Source organism: Acomys russatus, chromosome 2 (genome assembly GCF_903995435.1).
Source record: "Acomys russatus chromosome 2, mAcoRus1.1, whole genome shotgun sequence".
NCBI lineage: Eukaryota > Metazoa > Chordata > Mammalia > Rodentia > Muridae > Acomys > Acomys russatus.
The window spans coordinates 3,741,778-3,765,819 of NC_067138.1; the positions used below are offsets into that span (position 1 = coordinate 3,741,778).

The window sequence follows — 24,042 nt, forward strand, 5'->3', positions numbered from 1 at the left end:
TTAAAATGTGGTTAACCGATGTAAAGAACACAGTTGCAATTTAGTGTTTTTTCTAAAGAATTTTTTTTACTATATTACAGGTAGAGCCTTTCTTAAAATGTTAAGTGTTCTCTTGATTATACCAGCTTGTTTCTTTTTTGTAAGGCTATAAATAAAGCTCTCTCGTTTAAAGTTGGCTTTATATCAGCCCACCTGCTTCTGGGAGGGAGAGAAAGAGAGAAGAATTCAGTCTCCAGATTTCTGCCAGAGTGTGATTATGAGAACGGGAAGCCTTAACTTGGAAAGGGTTATGTGCAAAAGACTGGAGGGATCCTGTGCCTCTCCCCCCACCCCACCCCGCGTCTCTCTCCCCACCCCACCCCACCCCTCTGAGACAGTTTCTAGTTAACAATACACAGGGAATTCTGAGTTCTAGCGAAAGAAGACTCTCTCTGGAGGGAGCCTTCATTGGTAAGGCATGGCAGCATCTTATAGGTGGCAGTGATGAGTAGGCAAGCGGAGAAGGACCTGCCATTTCAGGTCATTTCATTTGTGGCCTCTGAAAAGCCGCAGGAAGGAGGCAGGAATACAGGGCATCCCCTAGGCTGTCCTCCGCCTGTGGACCTACTACCAGGTCAGCTTCCAACGGAAAGCTGAAACGTATTATCATTGTTGTTCTGCCTCATTATCAGTGCTGTTATGCTTCCATTGCACCTAGTTTATAAAGTAAATCTTTTCAATAGCTATGTGTGCACAGGGTAAAATAAAGTATGCATAGGACTTGCTACTGGTTGAAGCTTCCACTACTGGCGCATGGGGGGGTTGGGATCTACTCCAGGACAGTAGGGGCATCTGATATACACCCTGCTGCTCCCTCATTTCTATTCAGAATGTCTTGCAGGGAGTTTGGGGTGATGGAGAAGGTGTATTGAAGCAAACCGAAGGACAGAAGTCTGGAGCTCATGTGAGCTTATTTTGGTCAGATTCCTATATTTAGAAAGAGAAGCATGTGTTCACCTCACTCTTTAAGCCCGTATGGACCTATCTTAAGCATGTCCTTGGTTGCTCTGGTTGTTTCCGTCCCCAGGGCTTCATCTTGGCCATCTGTTGAGAAGCTGACTTTGGACGAGGGGTTCCAGTCCCTGCGCACTTCTGGAGGAAACACACAGCTACATTTGATGTTCTCTAAACAGACAAGCCAATTCCATGTTAGAAAACCTATCATTCACTGTTGACTTATGGCATCATTTTTTAAAAAAAACCTAACCCTGTAAGCATAGATTTCAGCCCCGGGCCCCAACTTAGTCAAAGACCACAGCAAACCAACACTCATCTCTCGTCTCCTTGGCCCGTGTTGGGAAGACTTTTCCCTCCCAGTAATCAGTTTTGCTGGCGCTGTGAGAGGCTTTCACAGGAATGGCTTTTGAAGGTGGAAAGGTAGTGAAATTCGTTTCAAGTGTTTATATACCAAGATACAGCTTCTGTCATCTAGCCAAGTAAAACTAGTTAAAAAGAAGATGTCAAACAACTCAAAAATGTCATCAAAAAATATCGAGGGTGTTAGACAAAAGGGATTGAATAGAGAGAAAGCAATGCAAACGACTGGGCCTATGATGTGTTATTCTACCAGGAAACGTTCATTTCAGTAATAAAAATGATACCTCTTTAACTACCAGGTAGAATGAATGGATTTGGCCCCAAAGGACTGTTGTTGTTTTTTCTTTGCTTTTGCTTTGTTTTACTTTAAATTGGTTCACATCCACAGACCCCATTTGCAGTCCCGTGTGAGCCACAGATGGCCGGGACGCAGAAAGAGAAGATAAGGAGCAGTGAATGTTTAAAAAAAAAAACACAGTCAACGTGGAGAGAGAACCATAGACATGAGCAATAAAGGCAATAGAATTTAAATAGATCCCGTGTCCCCCTCCAGCCTTTTAAAAAATTCTTCATGTCTTTCCTGTCAGCTCTGAGGCTTCTCAGTTGAAAATGATCTATTTTTTCCCTTTTCTACAGAGCCTCAAGACACATTCTGTGTTGTTTCACAGTTCTGTGCACAGCCTCCAAGATAAAAGAAATGCTTTGACAGAGAGATGAAGAAAGACCCTGTAAGTAAAAGTTAATTTACACGGGGCTCTACGCAATTTTGCTTCTCTAGGATCGCACCCTCTCTTTTGTGCGTCTGATCCATAAATATATCTCTTCCTACTGGAGGAATGGAAAGTGACACAAGCCAGGCTTCAGTGGAGATGAGATTTAAATAATCATTTTTTAAGAGTCATAGAAGATTGTCACTTTTGAACTCCTATATGAACCAGGAACAGATTCTTTGACTGAACAATGAGAAAAAACAAATTCTGAAGACATTTGTCCTATAAGAAAGCTGTTGTTCAGAAAAATGTCTGAGAAAGATGAAGAAACTCAGAGTTTTAACAAATGTTCCTGTGAACATTTGAGGCTTAGCAACATCTGTATTATGCTTTCAGAATTTGAAAATACTTGAAAAGCACATGATTACAAATGCTATGGAAAAGAGTCTGGAAAAGAAAATACTATAAGGATTTCTGCAAAGTAGAATTTGCTTATCAGCACACCAAACCCAGATTGTTTGGGTGAGTTAGTTATTTTAGTAAACATGTTTACCAACTTTTGGGTCCATGAGTCAACTATGAATATTATAGCTCTGTTCAGGGAGTTTTATTTAATGCTAGAAAGAATAAGTGTTTCCTTGAAAATGCTTAATAACATACAGTCTACTGGTCAACCAAGAACAGCACGCTGGGCCAAATAGCTGTGTTTCTTCATAGGAAACATTAGAGTAGGCCCTCTTCAAAGAAGGAACAAAGAGATGAAGTGTCTATTGGGCCACAATACTGGTCTGGCCCAGTATATCCTTATAATGGTCTTGATTAATCTAACAGAGAGGTAAGCATAAAGAAAATTCCTTCTGTAAAACTGCACATGAAAGCCCCAGAGCTATGGTCAGTGGAACTCCAAAGTTTTGCAGACCCTAGTGATTTGTACCAATAGTAAGGAAATGGAACGTCAGATGCCCATTGCACTCTTTATAAATCCGTTAGTATACTGTTTTATGCAGGAAGTTGCCCATTCCTCTGGGAAAATCTGGTAAATATGCTATTCCAATAATAGTTGTACTCTTGCTAAGAGTTAAGAAGATTTCAGAGGGGTGCCACTCTAAGACTGACTACTTGAGAGCTATATAGAACTCCATTTTTTGAAGATGGTAACAGTTGAATAGGAAAAGTGGTACTTGGCGATCAAAACACTTTGAGAAAAAAAATCCCAAGGTGAAATATATTAAACACAGGACTTTTCAGAGGGTCCATTTGACGGCTATGGAATGTACCATTTGTTCAATTATTACTTAGTGGGTTTTCATTTTAGAATGTTGTTTAGTACTATCTTAGTTATTCTATGGATCAGAGAATAAATCGTGCAGAGAGTTTAATCTCTCCTCTCTTAATAGAATAACACATAAATCTTTGAGCAAAATATTTTATCTTTTAAGTTTAATCCAATTTCATTTTCCTCATGAGCTTCTTGGTCATTTTTTTTGTAATTTTTGACAGAAAATAGAACAGCAACCCCTTTCTAAAAAAATCAATTGATCACTTCTTTCTCCCTCCTTTCCTCTCTCTCTCTCTCTATCTCTCTCTCTCTCTCTCTCTCATACACACACACACACACCACACAATTTGCCAAGTGTATACTCTTTAAAGTGTTTCAAAGTTATAAGGAAGTAGATTCTCTTTTGTAAGACTCTCTTTCCTTTTTAACCTTTTTAATTGTGAGAACATAACATTTAATTATTTTCAGTTGAAATTTTGATAAAATTTAGCATAGGTTGATACAAATTGTTAGAAATGAGCAATTACATAAATGAAAAATGAATTCTAAAATATTTGTAATAATTACCAGGATACATAAATGAAATTTAACTGAAGCAGGCAATTACTTAGTCCTAAAAATATTTTCAGTGCCTACCCACTGGTAAAAGAGAAATGGGTTCAGATGTACTGACATCCAGTTTGCAAAACAATTTGTGAACCTTTTAGAAATCAAGGCCAATTTAATAGTATTGAAGTTCTTCATGTTTTCAGATATTTAAAGAGGTTAGGCTTCTGAGGGTCAGGCCCGTAACACTAAAAGCAGGAGGATCTCCCATAATTCTACATATCTTACAATGGATCCCGAAGAAGAACATCAAGATTTCCAAAATGTGGAAAACATAGAGACTTTGTTTATGCTGATTAAATCCATGTCATTTCAGCAATACCATCTGCATCTAATACTTTTTCAGTCCATATAAATATATGACTTGAAAGTTTTCCATGACTCGGCCAAATGGAATTATGCCTTCCTTAAGTAGGTCACTGATGATAAGACATTTACTGTTTTTTGAGTGGTAACATTAACACCAACTTAATTGGGCAAATATGCTCAGGTCAAGAGGGTAAAAGAATCAACACAACGTATTCGTAGAACTATAGGGTTAGCTTTTCCTCTGTGAAGGAACAAAAATTTATTTTTAAAATCTATTATTGGTTTTTTTTTTCTTTCACTGCTTTACACAAAACAGACTCCTCTTATTTATACAATATAGTTTTTTAGTGTGAAACTAAAAATTTCGATCAGGAAGCAGGGAAACATCCTGAAGGTGCCTAATTGTGTTCATTGAATAGAGGAACTGGGGGTGTCATGTGCTGTGCGTTCCCTCTGCCTTACAGCCATCTGTCAGGCAGCTGTCACACAGGAAAGCGATCATTGGCTGCATCATTGTCATGATGTGCCTGATCACCCTGCGCTCTATTGACTTCTGAAAACTCTCTATTCAGAGAGCTTTTGGGCAACAGAATTACTGATATCGGCTACTGGTGAACATTGCCAAATAATTCTATACAATGATTGCCGTCTTTTTCCTTTGTCATTAGCCCATTAGCAGTGACAGGTGAAAGTAAAACTAAGTGGATCACTTTTAGGAATGATACCTACCTTGCATTTTACAGGTGTATTTGGTGATCTGCCACCTTCTGGAGAAACCAAGGGCTTCTGTTACAGTAAACTGGTCCAGGTTGGTAGTGTGTGTATAAAAAATATTCCATTCTGTATCAAAACTAGGCACATGCCTTTATTTATAGTAACAGAAGTTAACAGGGTTAAGCAGTTTTGACCTGGTCCTGTTTCTTGGCATCCTACACCAGACATACACATCTCAACACATCTCTGCCTATTACTCCAGGGATTTAGTCTCAGGTTTATCTGTGGGTAAAAGGAAGGTGATACCACACTTGGATCTATACTGGTGAGTAACTAAAAGCAAACCTCTCATTCATATTGCTTTAAAACATATACAGCATATATGTTTCAAAAAAAAAAAAAGAATATATTGATCTCTTTTTTGGTGCTGAACCAACAGTATTGTATGATGCAAGGTTTTAACAAATGATAATAAATACAAATTTTACTGTAGAGTATGTTTTAGACAAATGTGTCTTTTTAATATGTAAATCCTACACTGTAGGTTGTTCTTTTTAATTTTTTTCTTTTTGTTTTTGCAGTGGTAGAAAATGTTGACTTATTGTCCATCAGCATGAGCCAAAGGTTCAGGTTCACTGCTGAGATCCCCAGAATGCCAATATTTGCAATGCAAACAATTAGTATCCCACCGTGTGAAGGGCTCTGACACATGCCTGCCTGCCTCTAATCAGCCAGTCTCCATGAGACGTCTTCCCGCGTCCATGGACCCCGCTTGGATACAGGAGCAGCTGCCGGAAGCTGCCCGATAACCTTGTGATCGACTCACTATGCCAGATGTTTTACTCATTACCCACAGTAACACAGAGACAGTAGGTGTGTGTGGTGGGCCCTTATATCATTTTCATGTTGAACCTCCTGGGCCCAGCCGCCTCCCCTTCCACGACAGCACCATTGTTTTTTCGGGGCACATACTCAAGGTCAATGCTGTTTTTGTGTTTGCCTTTTCCTCGGCTCCACACAAAGAGAAGGAGAAAACAAAATAAGACCACTCCCAGGAATGTGAAACAGCCCATGGCTGTAGATACCAGTATTGTTTTAAGGTCCAGGGAAAAAGTGTTGGCGTTAGTGCCGTTGGAAACCGTGTCGTTGGAATCGGTCATGTACATAGGGGTCCTGTTTGCGTAAAGGAAGCGATCTGAGGTGAATCCCTTCACAGTGAGAGATGCTGTGAAGGTGTCGTTCCCAGCAGCATTGCTAGCGATGCAAACATACATCCCACTGTCCTGATCCTGGGCAAAACGAATTTCCAAGGTGCCATCACCCAGCACAGTGGCCCTGCCGTTGGACTTGGTGGTGATAAAACGCCTTCGGGGTGTCACCCAGGAAATCACTGGCTGTGGGTCTCCATCAGCGTTGCACTCCAGCTGGACCGTCTGCCCTTCATCCACTAGGAGATGCTGTAATTTCTTTTCACGGATTTTGGGCTTTTTGCAGGTAAAATAGAAAGAAAGAGCAGTGCTATGGAAATCCTTAAATGACCTCTCACGGATGGTGTCTGGTCCGGCGCACATGGGCTGCTGGCCCCCAAACTTCAGGGTTGCCTGTCGCTGCAGGAGCCAGAGGAGTCGGCAGTCGCAGGCTAGTGGGTTGTTGTTGATGCTCAGGACCTCCAAAGCCCTAGGGGAGGAGAAGACATTCTCTTCCAATGTTTCCAGCAGGTTCTGAGATACGTTGAGCACACGGAGGAAGCGGAGCCCTTGGAAGGAGTGAGGTTCAATAGTACGAAGCTGGGCCCCGACTATGTGAAGCTCCTGTAGGCGGATCAGGTCAGAGAACATGCCTGCCTCGATGGTGCTGATGGGATTGTAGGAGAGGTTAAGGTGGGTCAGGTATACAAGATGTTTAAAGGCAAGGAAAGGGACAGTGGACAGGTTGGTGTTAGTAATGGAAAGGGATGTGAGGTTGAGACCGTAGAGGCTGTTGGCCGGCATCATATCCAGCAAAGGCCAATAGTCGATCTCTAGGTGTTTCAGGTGGAACAATCGTTTAAAGGCATACACGGGCATATTGTTGATATTAAGATGCTTCAGATGCAGGGTGATGAGGCTGCGGAGGTGGGAAAGGGCTTCTGTCGGTACCGCCGTCAAGTTGCACTTCTCCAGGGTGAGCTGCTCCAAGCTAAGTAGTCCGCTGAAGGCCCTGTGTGATATGTAAACCAAATCATTGTCCCCCACTTCTAGAGACTTCAGGTTATGCAGATCCTGGAACATGTAGTCCAGCAAAATGACAATCTTATTCTCACTGATGTCAAGCTTGGTGAGGTTGGACAGTCCGGTGAATACTCCCAAGGGCACCAGCTTAAGGCGATTGCCTTTCAGGCGGAGGGAACGCAGGTTAAAGAGGTTGTTAAAAGCCCCAGGCTCCACATTGGTGATAATATTGTCACTCAAGTCTATCTCCTCCAACAGAGGGTATGATATGAATTCTTCGGGGCTGACGCTTTTTAACCGGTTTTTGCTGAGGTCCAAGATTTTGGTCTCAATGGGAATGCCCTCTGGGATGGCGAGCAAGCGTCTTCTGTGGCAGCTAACAGATTTGTTCTGGGCGGAGCACTCACAGCGAGCGGGACAGGCCACGGTGGATCCCACGAAGAGTAACACCACAGCCAGACCCAGGAACGGCTGCCAACATGGTATGGCCGTGTGAAGCATGACTCCACTTCTTAGTCTACGCCTTGGTTATGGGCCTGCATGGATGAGCAAAGAAAAGGTAAAAAAAAAAAAAAAAAAAAAAAAAAAAAAAAAAAAAAAAAAAAAAAGGCAAGTTAGAGCAGACACAGAGAAAAGGCACATAAGTAAAGGAACTAAGTTTTAAAACAAAGATACAGGAGCATTCGGTGGTAACCAGACCTGAGATTGGGCTCCAGGGTTCCCATAATATCTACATGATCTTGGGCAAGTTATTTCATCTCTGTACTTAGGTGTTCATAGCTATTATGTGGGACTAATCGAGATGGAAAATGTGGGGGGGGGGAGGAATAAAAAGGAAAGGACATGGTTGCTCCTACCTATGGTCGGGGAGAAGGTGTATTGTGGATAGGAGCAGAGCATAGACAGAGACAGGGACATCTGGGAGAGTCCAGAGTGGCTGAGCCCCTGAACCATGGGAGAAGGTGGGGAGGGGGAGCGGGGGATGGGGGCAGTGGGTGTGTGTGTGTGGGGGGGGGGGGAGAGCAGCTTCTGACCAGGAGCTGTGGCCTGAGCCAAGACAGCAAAAGAAACAGCCAGCTAATCAACGTGATGGGTTACATATGGAAGGGCAGCCAGGGAAAGGGCAGCCCAGTCACTGGTTTGGAGAAGTTTAGGGTAAGGGGTGAGACATCTAGCCAGTTGGTCCTTGAAACAGGTAAGGGACCGAGGGATGCAGGGAAAACCTGACAGCCAGCCTGTGCTCTGATATGTTAATGGGCACCTCAGTAACCATTTGTCCTGGGCTTGAGGCCTCACAGGTGGACACCATCAGAACATCTGAGAGTGAGGGTGACGCTATAGAGGTAAGTTCAGTGTCTGGCGTAGACTACGCAAAACAACACACATTTCACATACAAAAGACTATTCCTTTTCTGAGGAGTAGAGGCGGGGCATTAGGGAGAAGAGAGAGGCAGGGAGGAGAGGAAGAAGAGAGCTACAATCAGGATGTAAAGAGAATACTAACTAAATTAATTAACTAATTAGTAAGTAAATAATAAAACAAAACCCAAACAAAGAAGTCTATCCTTAAAATTCAAAAGAAAAGAAAAGTCAGCGGTCAGTGGCTAAGAGGGCACTTGTTCTGATGAGTGAGCGTCTACAGCTCTACTGTTTGGGAGATCTGTGCTCTACTATAAACGAAGCTAATAAAAGCTTCATTAACAGGTCTGGGGTCCAGTACTCAAGTCAGTTAACATCTGCTGTGAGGTGTTGAGAACTTCTTCATATGTGTATGATGCACACACACAAAAAATAGCTTTCAATTTTAAGGCAGTCTTCAGTCAGAATTCAATAAATCTCGCCTGAGGAAACTTGCTTATTTGAGGTAGACACGTTTCCCTGCCGCTGTGTGTCTTACAGGGATGACACAGGTTCGAGGGCTTGAGAAACCACTGTGGCTGCAAAAAAAATGCTGCTCTTATGACGTTAGCATAAATGTCTAGGACGGGCAAAATGCAGTTGTAAGCAAACAAAAGTTTTATAACTAATAATGAGAAAATTAGCATGACACAAAATACAGGTGTTTTTTAACTGTATTTTTGTGAAACTTCTTTCAGTTACCAGCATTACGGAATAATATAAAATTCCTTAGAATAAATCTGACAAGCCGTTTTCAGAACTACCATGGCAACTACTAAATCCTTCTGATCAGTCCAAGTTCAATGGACTAAATAGAGAAACTACATTTAAATAAAAGAGGTGTAGAAATGTTATAATCATATTTTTAATAAAGTCATTACAAAAATATTTTTGAACTTAGAACTTAATTCCAAAGTTGAAATAATTGAAACACTATGTATTGACAGCTTAAGTAAATTTTATACTTCAGTAGAGTTTAGTAATTCACACTAGTTCAGTGTATTTAAGTTTTAATTTTTCCTGATTGATCTGTTACAGAGGAAAATAATAACTTTGTAAATGTTAGAGCTCAGTTATGTAAAACACCATGTCAGTAATGCACTATAAAATTATGTTTTCAGGATAAGCCCACACAATGAACCAAACAGAGCCATTAAAACTAAAGTAACAATAACACTACTATATAAAGATGTGAGATTATAATAAGACACTGATATTGATATAAATTATGAAAGCCATATAAGGAATTATTTTGAAATCTACTTGGGAATCAGTTTATATTGTTGATATTTAAAGTGAAGTGAGGGAAATTATAAGTAATTGCAGATATATACCTAGAAGAAAATTCAATTTAATATTAAAGAAGCATTTTTTATGAATAACATTAGAAACTAGGAATGAAAGGGCAATTATATTGTATAAATTTGCAATATTGGTATAGCAGACAAATATGCATGCACGCGCGCGCGCACGCACACACACACACACACACACACACACACACACACACACACAGAGCTTCTAACCTGGAGAATATATTTTAAACTCATATGAGAGGGAATGGGTCAGATGCTGTAATAAATGAACAGATGTGTTGTTTACAAGGAATAAAGGCAAATGCCAAAAAAAAATAATTAGGCACTGAATGTAATGAAATATGAAAATAGTCAATAAATACAATCAAAGACAATCAATTTCAATAGTAAGCTAAAAATGAAAATTGTCTAATATGTTCATCCTTCTGACACATCTATTTTACATCTAGAAATGCATCTTTACAAAATAATTAAATAAGTGTGTGTATCCACACACACTACCAGCTTGTCTAATGGAGGGAAACTAAGTTACATAAAGATTCATTCAGTCACACGATGAAATACAAAACAATCAATACACTATAAAGTGGGGTTCTAAATTTATTCACATGGAAACAAGATGTAACACATTCTCTCATTTTAAATTATGAATATTATATAAAAATGGGGTCATAGAAACAAATTTCTTATTCACTTTTTATTCATTATGGCCATAGCCCCTCCCTCCTCTCCTCCCAGTCCTAACCTCTCTTCCTCTTTCCCATCTCCCTCCTGTATTCCTCAGAAAAGGGGAGCCCCCCACTACCCACCTACCCTAGCTCATCAAGTCTCATCAGTACTGAACATGTCTTTTTCCCCTGGGGCCTGGCAAGGCAGTCACTCACCCAGGGGCAAGTGATCAAAAGCTGGCAAGAGAGTCCATGTCAGAGAGAGCTCCCCCTTCCCCCAACCTGGTTTCCTTACTAGAGAGCCCTCCTGAAGCCCGAGTTGCCCACTGGCCACATCTGTGTAGAGCACCTAGGTCCAGTCCATGCAAGGTCTTGGTGCTTCAGTCTCCACAAGGGGCTTGTGGAGAAACAAGTCTTTCCTCCAAATAATTGTACTGTCAGGCATCCCCACACATAGCACTGTAGGTGTTCCACAGCTCAGGTATTTATCTATATCTATATTTATATCTATATCTATATCGTGTCTCTATATCTATTTACTTTTCTTGTGGACACATAGTTGAACCTCCTCTTCCCCTAACTAGAATTTCATGTCCATTTATGAATTTCTTTGATATATTTTATTCAAATATTTAAATTTTTTGCCCACTTATAGTTGGGTTGCATTTACTCATTTAGATGTAAAAAGTACTTACATATTTTTATACCAGTTCTTTGATAATAAGTATATGTACTATATATATTTTCTGTGGTTTGTCTTTTTAATATTCTTATTGGTAACCTCTAAATAACAGGTTTTAGAATTCTCAGTAAGTCTATTTTGACATTTTGTCTTTTGTGATTTATGCTTTGCATTCTACATAAGATATCTGTCTATGCCACTGCAATGAGGATTTTCCTCTGTGTTCTTCTAGACATTTTACTTTGAGATTTTACTTTTAGATTTATCATTCATTCTTCTTCTACTTTGTGTATGTTTTGGGGCATATACGGAGATACCTAACAGTTTCTAGACAAAGTGTCACTCTTTAAATACACTTGCCTTACCTTCTGGATGGCCTTGGGGCATTATCTAAAGTCAGCTCAATATTCCCACAATTCTCTTTATCAGTCCAAACAAAACAAAACAAAACAAAACAAAACAAAACAAAAAAGGTTGCAGATAGTTAAAAATTTAAAAGGGTTTTGTTGTTGACTTGCCAATGGTCATCTTGATATGTATTCATATGCCTTCACTTCTGTGAGTGGCCTTTATTAGCTGGGGGCTCTATTGAGACAAGGTTCCATTTTGTATCCTGTAACTAGTCTGTAACTACACACACACACACACACACACACACACGTCTTTGAGCTAGGTAGGTCTAAAATAAAGGAAGCTAAAATAGTTGAGGGGAACAAATTAACCCAAGTAAATTAAAACTTAGAAACACAAAGGGTAAGGACAAAGATTAATAAGATAAAATGACATAAAACAGAAAAATCAGTAAAAACTAGACTTTGTTTCTTAGATAGTTCAGTAAAATTGGCAACTTTCTAGCTTATCAAAAAATGTAGTTTTTCACCAACCAAAATTAAAGACATGACTTCTAGGTCTTCCTGATGTTAGAGAGATAATGTCAGTTTATAACAACTTTCAACAAATACATTTAATATGTAGACAAAATGGAAAAATTCCTGGACTAAAATGACTGAAATTGACACCAGAAGAAATAGAAAATATAAATACTCTAAAGATCTGATTTCAATATTCAAATCATTAACCAAAAGAAAATTCTAGAATATTTGTTTTGCTGATAATTTCTTTCAAATACTTTAGAAAATAATATAGTAACAGTCTTAAGGCTTATGAGAAATAGAAAAGGTAAATACTTTCCAGTTGTCTTTGTGAGGCTTTACGTGTTGATTAAAGGCATGTGTCACTACCCTAATAAACCATATCTCATTAAATTATTTTTAATCAGAGTTTATAAAATATAGCTAAGCCTCTATGTGGAAGATGTTGTTTTAAAGGTTATTTTCAGATGAATGTTACTAAGGCTTGCAGGACCTAGCATGCCCATTGTTTAAAATTAACTCCTAGTTTTTCACTAATTTTTAAAAATAGAGTGGAATAGGTATGATCCATATAGTGTAGGAGAAGAACAAAATGCCTAAGGTATCAATTTTTGCAAAGGCTTTAGAAGAAAGAAACAAGAGATTTCCAACAGGGGGTTAACCACGTTAACTTGGTTGGTTTTAAACTTCAATTTCTACCTCTTCTACTGTGAGCACATATAAATTATTTATCAAAGTCCTTCCTGTACAGGTTGCTGGTAGTCAGCATATTGTATCTACATTCATTATAATTTATATGGTTGGTTGTGTTGTTTATATCTTATAAACATTGTTTTCTTTCTTTGAAGTTACCCAATCTGTTACTAGGAGATGTGCATTAAAAAATACTAAGTATGAGCTGGGTGTGGTGGCACACACTTTTAATCCCAGCTCTTGAGAAATAAAGGTTGCTATATATCTGAGTTTCAGGACAGCCTAGTTTACAGTTCCAGGATAGCCAGGGCTACACAGATAAACCTTGTCTTGAAAAGTCAGGAAGTAAGTTAAAAACGCTAAATATGAATAAATTTATTTCTGTTTCCATAAATTCTTTTTTAAAAGATTTATTTATTATTATGTATACAGTGCTCTGCCTGCAAATACACCTGTAGGCTGGAAGAGGGCATCATATCATATTACAGATGATTGTGAACCACCATGTGGTTGCTGGGAATTGAACTCAGGACCTTTGGAAGAGCAGGAAGCGCTCTTAACCACTGATCTATCTCTCCAGCCCCCTGTTTCCGTAAATTCTATAGCTCTTTTTCTATGTTGAAGCTCTGATCTTATGCATAGGTTTGATTTGGGATATAATAATCTTTTATTGTTGTGAAGAGTCCACATTAACTTAAGTAAGAATCCTGGTCTCAATTTTTTTTTTAGTTTTAGTTATTAATATTGAGTGTATTTAATTTTAGATCAGTTCATTTCAGTTTTCTGAAATAAAATATATGAACAAATCTCACTAGCTTTCAAAAATAATACTGGAAGCAACCTCATATATCAACTAAAAGAAATTTCTAAAGTGTAATTAAGATCTTAAAAGACATGCTACTAAAATCTAGTGTAAAATATAAAGAAATAGGAACTCTGATGAATATTACATATAGAGCTCAACCTGTGTCTGCTGTTATTAGTCCATTGGAAATGCAACTGCAGTCTAATTTTTTTCCCGAGGTCAAAGATTAAGTGAAAATAGTTATTAAAATCAGATTCTGAGAAATATGTACTAGCAATTATTTGTTTTACCAATGATTCTGTATGTTGAACCAATTTTTTCCCCTTGGTATTAACCTTTATCTGGGATCACAGGTCAGGTTTATGTGATATTTCTTAACTGCTAAGGTATCATAAAAACAAACAAAATATGATGTGCCATGTTGAATGAAAGAACAGCTTTTGCTTGCTTAAGCTTAAGGGTTTTCTTTTTTAAAATATTTATTTATTTATTATTTATACATATTCTGCTCGCATGTGTGCCTGCCCACCAGAAGAGGGCACCAGATCTCATTGTAGATGGTTATGAGCCACCATATGGTTGCTGGGAATTGAACTCAGGACCTTTGGAAGAGCAGTCAGTGCACTTAACCTTTGAGCCATCTCTCCAGCCCCCAAGGGTTTTCATGCTACTAGTTTTTCATACTTTCTTCATGTTTGTGTTTTAGCATTTTAACTAGCCTCTGTTGTAGCATATGGTGAGTTCTTGTTGTTGAATCCAGCCTGATGGTTTTACTTAGTCCATTTAAATGTAATATTCATTGATATGTTCCATTTATGGAAGACACTTTGATATTAAGTACTTGTTTCTTGTGTTTCCCTTCCTTTCCCCCCTTATCTTTTTTATTATTTTAATTTTTTTAGTACTGTATATCAATTCCTTCATTATTTTTACCTCCAGATTTGCACCATTGTTTTGTCGCTACCGCGAGTACAGTGAATATTTTAATTTTATTACAATCTATGTAGATTTGACGTTTGTTATGGTTTGGATCTTAGAGGTGCTACAAGGGCTTGATTTCCAGTCTCGCATGTTCTGGGGGAGTAGTGAAACATTTAGGAAGTAGGGCCTAGGGAAAGGAAGCTAGGTGATGGGGTGTGCACCCCCAAACGGGCTCTGACCCCTTCTTCACTCTTTTGCTTCTCAGTTCTGTTAAACAAAGGGCTCTTTTCTATAACACATTTCTGCCAGGGTGCATTGTGGGATCATTAGCACCAATCAACTGGACTGAGAAGACATAGATGGAAAACGCTCAAATTGGGAGTCAAAGTCTTTGATCCTTTAAAGTTGAATGTGTCTGTGCTTTGTCACTGTAGTGGAACACTGTCAGCATTGTACTTACAATTAAACTTCCCTATTGGGGGAAGCAAGGATGAAAGACTCCTAGGCACAGGGAACATATGTGTGAAGACATGTAAACAAGGAAGAAAGACTCCTAGGCACAGGGAACATATGTGTGAAGACATGTAAACAAGGAAGAAAGACTCCTAGGCACAGGGAACATATGTGTGAAGACATGTAAACAAGGAGGAAAACCCTGGGGTAGAGAATTTACAACAGTCCCCAGTGACTTGAACAAAGGGTGAAGATTTAAGGGGATTTGAAGAGGCAATTGAGAGAACGAAATTACAAGGTGTTTGTTACCTGTGATAAGCAATTTCTACTTTATCCTGAAAGCAACAGAAAGCCAGAAAAGTGTTTTACTCAAAGAAATGATGGCATGAGATTTATGTTTTAGAAAGATTAATCTGAAGGTGGAAAGGAAAGACTTGAAGCTGTAAATTTAGGACATTATTGTATTCAGTTGACCAAGAATACCAGTGTTACCCGGTTCTGGCTCTGGGCATCCCAGAGATACTCTGATGGAGAGCAGAAATGCTGCTCTTAGGAGCTGGCTGCAGAACGCATGGGGAAAAAAGCGGGAATGATGACTTCAAATCTTTCAACAACTGACTGGAACCTAGTGTCCTTAGTGGAGGATGTAGTAACCTTTATTGAAGACCTAGTGTCCTTATTGCTTTAAGGCCTTAAAACAGCAACAGTGTGAAGAATTCTTAGGTCCTTCAAATGTGTCCATTGCTGGAACATGAAGTGGGAATCCTGGAACAAGTTAATGATTTTCTAGTTTTATGCCAACATAGATGAGGGAAAGATCAGAAGCCTCAACTCTACAGAAAACACACACACACACACACACACACACACACACACACACACACACACACACACACAAATACACACACACCAATCCCCGCCTCCCCCCAAAACTAAAAACAAACCTCAGGCTACTAAGGAATGTTGAGAGTACAAGAAATAGTCTTCAGGGAAGAGCACACTAATTGGTTGTCCAGTATCAATTGATCATTCATGAAGACATGCGTAAAGTAACATTATATAGACCTCCACAGGGTGTATATGTTTGAGAATATATGTGTATGTGTCCACACATAAATATATGCATGTAACAACAACTAATAAAAAAAAGGCCCTGATTTTAAAGAGAATAAGGAGAGGTATACGGGAGAGTTTAGATGGAAGAAAGGGAAGGGAAAAATAATATAATTATATTATAGTCTCAAAAATAAAATTAAAAAATAATTAGATTTTTCAAATATATATACTTAAAATATAGTATTTCTTTTATAGGATAGGTAAATCTGTATTATAATTATGGTACTTTCTAGCATATAAGACAAGCCCCAATTTTAACTTTAACTTTTGCAGTTAAAATAAAGAGTTTGCATCTTGAGTCTGCTGTGCAGGGTATGCGTTGGAAGAGTAGTAGTCTTATATGGTGAATATACTCCAAACTCTATATTATACTCTGGGAAATATGCTATATGGCTCTGGCTCTCTATTTTGAGGACAAAGTTTTATTATATGACTAATTTAGAAGTTTTCAGTTTATTTTGAACTAACATTAAGGAACATACCAACTTATGTTATTTATTTATTTATTTATTTATTTTTCAACTGATCCAAAGTGTTTTTTTATTAATTGTTTTACATGTACATTTATATTGTTACACATATATACAATAAACTACCTATAGCAAGAAGAACCATGATATAATCAGGAATTACATAAATGTTATATTCTTAATGTTTTGGCTATTTGTATTTGGGAGCCTTGAAAAAAACATCTTTCTTATTATGGTGTGTCTAAAATTCTGAATGTAAATCAGTATGTATCATATCTTGTCATTATCAACTTATAACTGTCACTGTCTCATTTGGGAAGCTACTAACCTGCTCTCCAGTATACTCAGGTAATTAATTTTATTCCTTCTCAAGTCTCTGATGGGGTTGAAGACCAGATAGTTCAGTTTTACGATTAAGCTTAGTTGTTTAGGGGTTAAGATGTTTTTAGGTCTAGATAGATGTTCTAAGTTGATAATAACAATTTTTGTTATTTAAATTCTGCTGGAACATGTTGTTATATATGGTGGAGTTTGCTCAATGTATAAATAACCAATTAGATAGGATAATTGGCACACTATTCTGATTTATTTCAATAATGATTTAAGAAAAGGGTCTTTATTGGATCTGTTAATTTAACTAAGAGGGTGTGCCATGAAAAACACTATGTAATTTGATCCTGACTGGACTCTAAATTATGTCTAGGCACCTGTTTTGTTGTTGTTGTTGTTTGTTTGTTGTTTTTGCTTTGACAGTCTTATTATATAACTCCAGGCTGGTTTCAGACTTAATCTTCTTCAGTTTCCCATGCATTGTGATTACAGGTGTGTGTCACCACACTGGGCACTAATTTTTTTTCAAGTGAATTTTCTGGCTCTAGTAAAAATGCCTATCAAAAAAGGTATGTAGTCAGATGCTAGAAACATACATTGGAGAAAAAACTGCCTTTTCAACAAATGATGTTGTGCAAACTGAATATTAATTTGCAAAACAAAAAAAATCTAGATCCCTTTCTCTCACTTTGTACAAAAGTCATGTCAACACAAATCAAAGACCTTAATTTAGGATCCAGAACATGAGAATTGTTAGAGGAGCCATGGAGAAACACCTCAGGGTACAAGGGTAGGCAAAGGCTTCCTTTCTTTTTTTTTTAAATTTTATTTCATTAATTTATTCATATTACATCTCAATGGTTATCCCGTCCCTTGTATCCTCTCATTCCTCCCTCCCTCCCATTTTCCCCTTACTTCCCTCCTTTCAATAGCTCAGGAAACAATAGCAAGAATTGATGGATGGGACTGCATAAAATCTGAAAGCTTTTGCATAGGAAACAACTGTTATATGAAGGAATTAGGGAAAGAAAGAACCCTTCTTTAGCTGCATGTCTGCCAGATGGTTAATAGCTAGGACATACGTTGAACTAAAAAAGGAAGAAAACAAACATTCCAATAAACAAATGGTCTGATAAACAAGTATTTCTCAAAAGATGAAGTACAAATGGTCAACAAAAATTGAAGAAATGCTCAATATTACTAGGCATTAGAAAAATGCAAATCAAACAATGTTGAATTTTCAGCTCACTGCATTCAGAATGGCTGTCATTGAAGAAAGAATAACAAATGCTGGTAAGAACGTGAACAGGGAACTGTTATATGCAACTGGTAGGAATACAAATTGGTCTAACCCCCATGGAGCTCGGTTCAGTGTTTTGTCTTAGAACTAGCATATGACACAGCTATACCACTCCTGGGTATGTACTCAAAGGACTCCAAGTCAATATGACAGAGATACAGTTATGCTTATTGCTGCACTTCAGAATGCCCACATTATGGGAGAAACTTGGGAAGCCATCAATAGTCTGGTGGGTAATATATATCGGGATTTTATTTAGTTATAAAAATGAAATTATGCTGTCATCTAGAATACTTATACAAGTGGGGATATCATGTTGAACATAAAGGTTATATACAGAAAAAAGAAATAACATGTTTGATTTGTGGGTATTAGAATTCTTATATAAATATACACATATGATATGAAAAATATGAGGGAGACTTGGTGAAGGAAGAAGTGTAACAGGAAGTGTAGGCTAATGACAATGGAACTGAGGGTGAATATTGTTAAAATGCGTGATTTATTTGAAGGAAATTGTCTTCACGAAGCCTAACACTATCTGTGATGACTATACAATCAGAAAGCAGAAAGTAGGCAGCATTGCTTCAGATCTGAAACAATGTGGCCATCACACTGCAGGCAGCAGTGGAAGATCTGGGGCCGCATCTCAGACAAAATCTTTGATACAGGTAGAAACTACACAGGAAGGTGTTACTATATTGTTCTCACAAATTAGTTCTCTGTTTTAGTCTACAAGGGCTGACTGCTGATTCCGCTTAGTTCTCATTGTCAACAGAAATCTACAATCAAAGCTTGTTCATAATGTCCAGCTGTGACCGGGTTTTCACAAGATGAACTTTGCTTTGTTGAGAGTAAAGCAGGAAACCGAAATCCATAGGGCGCTTACGAGGTTCTTTCCACTAATTCTCATCAAAGGGGCTCTCTCTCCAGCACAATGATTAGTGCCTCTTTAAACTTTGTGTGTGAAGTTGTGTGTTTTCATAGTTACATGTTCTCTATGCTGGCTATTTGCTCCCCACTTATTCTTAAATTGGAGAAAGGCAGATGTAAGCATCAGGAATCACGTGACGAAAAAAAAAAAACCCAATCTAAAAGAATAGAACAAGCAAGTATCAGGGTTCACTTACATGGCTCAGATTCTGGCTCAGGGATTTGCTAGTGAATAGGCCGTGGATGGCCACATCTGTGCTGCTCACCATCTCCCCTGTTCCATTGTCAACATGAACCGGAACACCGAACACTAAAGGTGGATATACTAGGTGCCTAGCACATTAACAGCTCTCATCATCGCCATTAATAGGAGATAATGATTTGGTTTCTTGAGGCTCTGTTTGCCAGGGCAGAGATCAAGCCATATTAAGTCATGGATCTCCATGGAGGACAGGAGGTCACTGCAAGAAGAAAGAAGTCTTCTTGTGGTGACAGTGTGGCCAGGAGCAGCGGACAGTTTACACAGTGGAGAAAGAGAACAGGAGAGCTTTAAACACATGCCATCCGTTTAAAGGATGACATCTGGCTATGTGAGAAAGGAAGGGCTGGAAAGGACCAGCTACTTAGATGGAGGGTTAAGCAGTGATACAGAACTGGTAAGCATCCCGAGCTGGAAATCCTATGATTCAGACAACCCAACAAGAACATAAAGCAATAAATGGGCACTATGCCAGTCTCTATAACAACCTTATATTAGCAAATCACTGTCTTCCCCCCGCCCACGAATAAAGCTATTTCACAAGTGGAGAAGGAGCTGGGTGGTGAGGGGAGTGAGGCAGTGAAGAGTTTATAATTTATAGCCGGGCGTGGTGGCACATGCCTTTAATCCCAGCACTCGGGAGGCAGAGGCAGGCGGATCGGTGTGAGTTTAAGGCCAGCCTGGTCTACAAAGTGAGTCCAGGATGGCCAAGGCTACACAGAGAAACCCTGTCTCGAAAAACCAAAAAAACAAAAAACAAAAAAAAAACAAAACAAAACAAAAAAAGAGTTTATAATTTATTTATTAAATAAATCTGGGGCCATAAAACTGACTTAAACATTCCAGATGTCTAAAATTCCCAGTCAGAAATCTGGAAACAGCCGAGTACTTGGTGTTTTACAGAACTGACCGATTTTAAGGTGGGCTCTTCTGGAGTGGTGGCTTTCCTGGATCTGCAGTCAAAGGGCGTCTTATACGTGGTTCCCTTCCACCTGGAGGGGTGGAACTCGTTCACCCTCCTAGGCTGCAGCATGGTGAAGGACAGAAGGCAGCCATGCCACTAGCTTTCTCACGCACGCCGCATTTAGGACGTGGTAGACAAAATGCACCCTTACTGAAAAAGGGTCCTGGAAGTGAAAACATAGTCCAAGTACTCCGCCACAAGAAAGCATCTGCTTACAATGTATTTTGCAAAGTTTCCAGCCAAGAGTTAAAAGCTGTGAAGCATCGGTGGCTGCAGGGGAAAACTATTAAATATTTCACACAATCCCTTTTCACCTTCTCTCATGATTTTACAGATGGAATCACCGTTTTTTGCTGATGTCTCCTTTGCCTAAGGTTGCAGCCTCAGTACTGGAGAAAATCATCCTACCTACTATTTGCTTACTATTTCTCTTCTTATTGTATACACTTTGCTTATTTATTTTTGAGCTCTTCTATGTATTTCTCTTGTTCTTTTTCTATAAATTACTGCATAAAATTGTTTATAAAATAGCCGTAGTCTATCTCTCTATGTATATTTTTGTTGGTTTTGAGACAGGGTCGTACATGTAGCCAAGAATCACCCTGCCTATACCTCTGTAGTGTGGAGAGTGCAGGAACAGGTCACCACAACTCTTCTTCAAAATAGAAGCACATACAGTGTTCTCAGTTCCCTCTTGGCAATGCTCTGCTTTTTTCTCTAACCATAGAGAAAGACAAATCTATTCCAAAACATGAGTTCATCTTGTATTCTAGTGACTAACAGTTAGTGAAGATTGTCCTAAGCCATTAATAGTTTTCACTTAATCTTTCCTCTGCAGTGCAAGAGCTTCCCTGTGCTTCTGCATTTGTTTTTATCTCTTTGAAATGCAAATTATTGCTCTTCTCCAATAGTTTCAAATCTCCTTTTGGCCTACATAGAGTGATATTTGGATATATGGATATTCTATCCTACTTGAGGCCTTTTAAAGATGAAAGTAAAGCTGTCTAATTTAAGGTTTACTTCCCACAGAAAATAATATTACTAATCAAAAAGCAGTCACCCTAAAATGTCCAGCAGCCTCATAAATGTGACTCCAAGTGCCCACAAACTAGATGGCAGTATTTCATCACAGCCTAGAGCATTGACCTGCCTCAAATCTTAACATTGTCTTATTCTCAGTTTTCTTACTCAGAGAAGAGTCAGGAAACAAGCCTACAGGGGCAACAGGAAAACAAAGTGTGATAATGCAGCCAAAGTAAAGGGGAAAATCGCAAGTGTGTCAGACACCTAATATCCCAACGCATTCAAAATCTTTACTGATGTAATTAGCTACCTACTTAGAATAGATTAGGGTTAAGTAGAACCCATGGCCAATTTTTTTCCTAAGAAATGAGTTACATCTTTCTAAAGACAGGCAAAAGAAGCTCTGAGATGGTTACGGCTGTTTCCTTGGAGAAAAGAAAAGGATGTTTGACTGCTTCTTGCAGACCGAGAATTACTCTTACGGTATACCCCATCTAGTCTGTACGATGCATGTGGCCACAGAGGACGGCTGCTCCTTTAGCGGGTTGTTAAAGCTTACTTGAGAAACTGAGATCAAATAGAAGAGAATCCTGTTAGGCAGTTTTTCTTTTAGATTCCGGAGTTTCAGCTACTGTTTGACGAAGAACCCGACTCTTTGAAATGTGGATACTCACTAACAAAGGAACATCTCTCTGGAGGTTACCTGATTTAATTAGTTGGTGCTGAAAGCACCTAGACATTTTAGCTTCATTCTTATTAAAAGCTGCTAAGATAAGATAGCTGCTTTAAATTCCTTCTGGACCACTTTGCAAATGAAACAAATATAAATTTATACCGGCTTCTGTGACTGATAAACCCTGGAATATTAGTGACTTAAACTGTAGGTGTTTCTTAGTTCTGCTCCGTGAAATCACTAAGGGATTTGGCCTCTCTTCTGCTTCCATCGTCTTCTAAGTCCTGTCTATCCGAAAAGGGAGCACAATTCAAGGCTGTTATGAATAGGATTTGATGACCACACTCCATTTGCCACAACTCGGACATGGAGTTGCAATACAGGCTTGGAAATTTCCAGTTTGTGTGTTATCTTAGGAATAATGAGTAGAGTAACTGCCAACTGATTTTACTATTAACTTATTTTTTATGTACTGTTTTGTGTTTCTGTGTTTATGTTATCCTAGAATCAGCGTAAGCATCTGGAAATGGCCATTTATCTAACAATCATTAACTTTGTATCTATTTTTTTCATATTTTCACACATTGGAGATGTGTGAACCACAGTAAGGTTCAACCTTGGGATTTTGTTAATGTAACCATCTTTGTTAGAGGGAGCACTGTTTTCTATTAGCACCTATTCTATTTTTCTATTTTTTTTCATTTATTTTTCTAAATAGGTAAGAAATCAGATTTTACCCTTAGTAACTTTAGTGTTATGGAAAGATTTTAGTTTGAACAAAGAAGCTCTTCCTCGGCTATGGTGGCTTCTGTACTGTAAATGTGAACTAGAGTGCAAGAAATGACGCCACAACCCCCTATACTTAAAAATACACATGGAGAGTCCCTGAAAGATGACCTGGGCTGCTTGTCATTTCTTCTGAAGGCACACTAATGTTATACAAAATAGAAAGAGATATTATTTTGATAGCCACAAATAATAGGAATCACTGGATGGGAAAAAAGAGGAAGTCATTTCCTGTCAGCATAACAACATAGAACATGACAAATGAAGTGTCTATTCTTATCTCGCACCAACAGGAACTCTATTATTCTTATAGTCAATTTCTGAATGAGACAAAGAAGGCAAAATTCAACCTTCTAGAAAATTCTATAGCAGTCAAGCTGTGGAGGAACATCTAATTCTTTACATTCTCAAAGTGTCCATTTCCCCCTGTAGCTTGAGGAGATACTTTGGAACTTTTACTTATTTTAGCAACTGGGAGCTGTCAGTTTACTGCATGAATTGTAAGAGCAGAAACTGGAGCTGTGGATATAGCTTAGGAGCAGAGTCCTTGCCTAGCAAGCTGGGCTGTGGAAAGCTGTCAAGGAAGGAAGCACACCTAACTGAACTCAACAAGCACACACTGGGTAATGTCTATGTGCAAGACAGAGCTGGGGGCACAGTGCAGTGTAAATGCAATTCATGTTCTCAAACAGCTTATGGCCATTAGGAACACTACAATGACAAATTAATGCTATTAAATGTATCTCCTAAATTTAAATCAGTTATAACTGTAAACAAAGACACACCTTGTTACAGTGTTAAATATACTGAATTATTGTGAAAGTAATGTTTACCCTGTAAAAATAGCTATATTTATGCTTCTTCTCTTTAATTGTCCTTTCTACTACAATTAAAATGATGATTATAGAAGAGGTTTATGGGAAAAGCCCCAGTTCTTCTATTTAAAAAAAAAAAAAAAAGAAGAAGGAACGCATTTATGCCTTTGTGATTAATATAATTACAGAAAACTACTCATGCATCAAAGACTGGAAAGAGTACAACAGATGTGAGCTACCAGACTGTAGAGTAGTGCATATCAGTATGTCAACTCCTTTTCAGGAATCAGGCATGGGGATTGGGGAATGTAGACCCAGGTCTTCAGAGACTAAGGTAGGATGGCAACTTTAAGGCTAAGCCGGGCTGTCGAGTAGGGCACT

The 24,042-nt window shown here is 38.6% G+C and overlaps 1 protein-coding gene across 1 annotated transcript in view; it reads right to left on the reverse strand.

Annotated features, from left to right (window-relative positions):
• Positions 1 to 5,809: 5,809 nt before the first annotated feature.
• Lingo2 (leucine rich repeat and Ig domain containing 2) overlaps positions 5,810 to 24,042 on the reverse strand; it is a 172,100-nt gene continuing 153,867 nt past the window's right edge. The window contains exon 2 of the mRNA XM_051157711.1: positions 5,810 to 7,720. Within this exon, the coding sequence (XP_051013668.1) occupies positions 5,865 to 7,685 (1,821 nt within the window). The 5' untranslated portion in view covers positions 7,686 to 7,720 and the 3' untranslated portion in view covers positions 5,810 to 5,864. The remainder of the gene's footprint in view (positions 7,721 to 24,042) is intronic.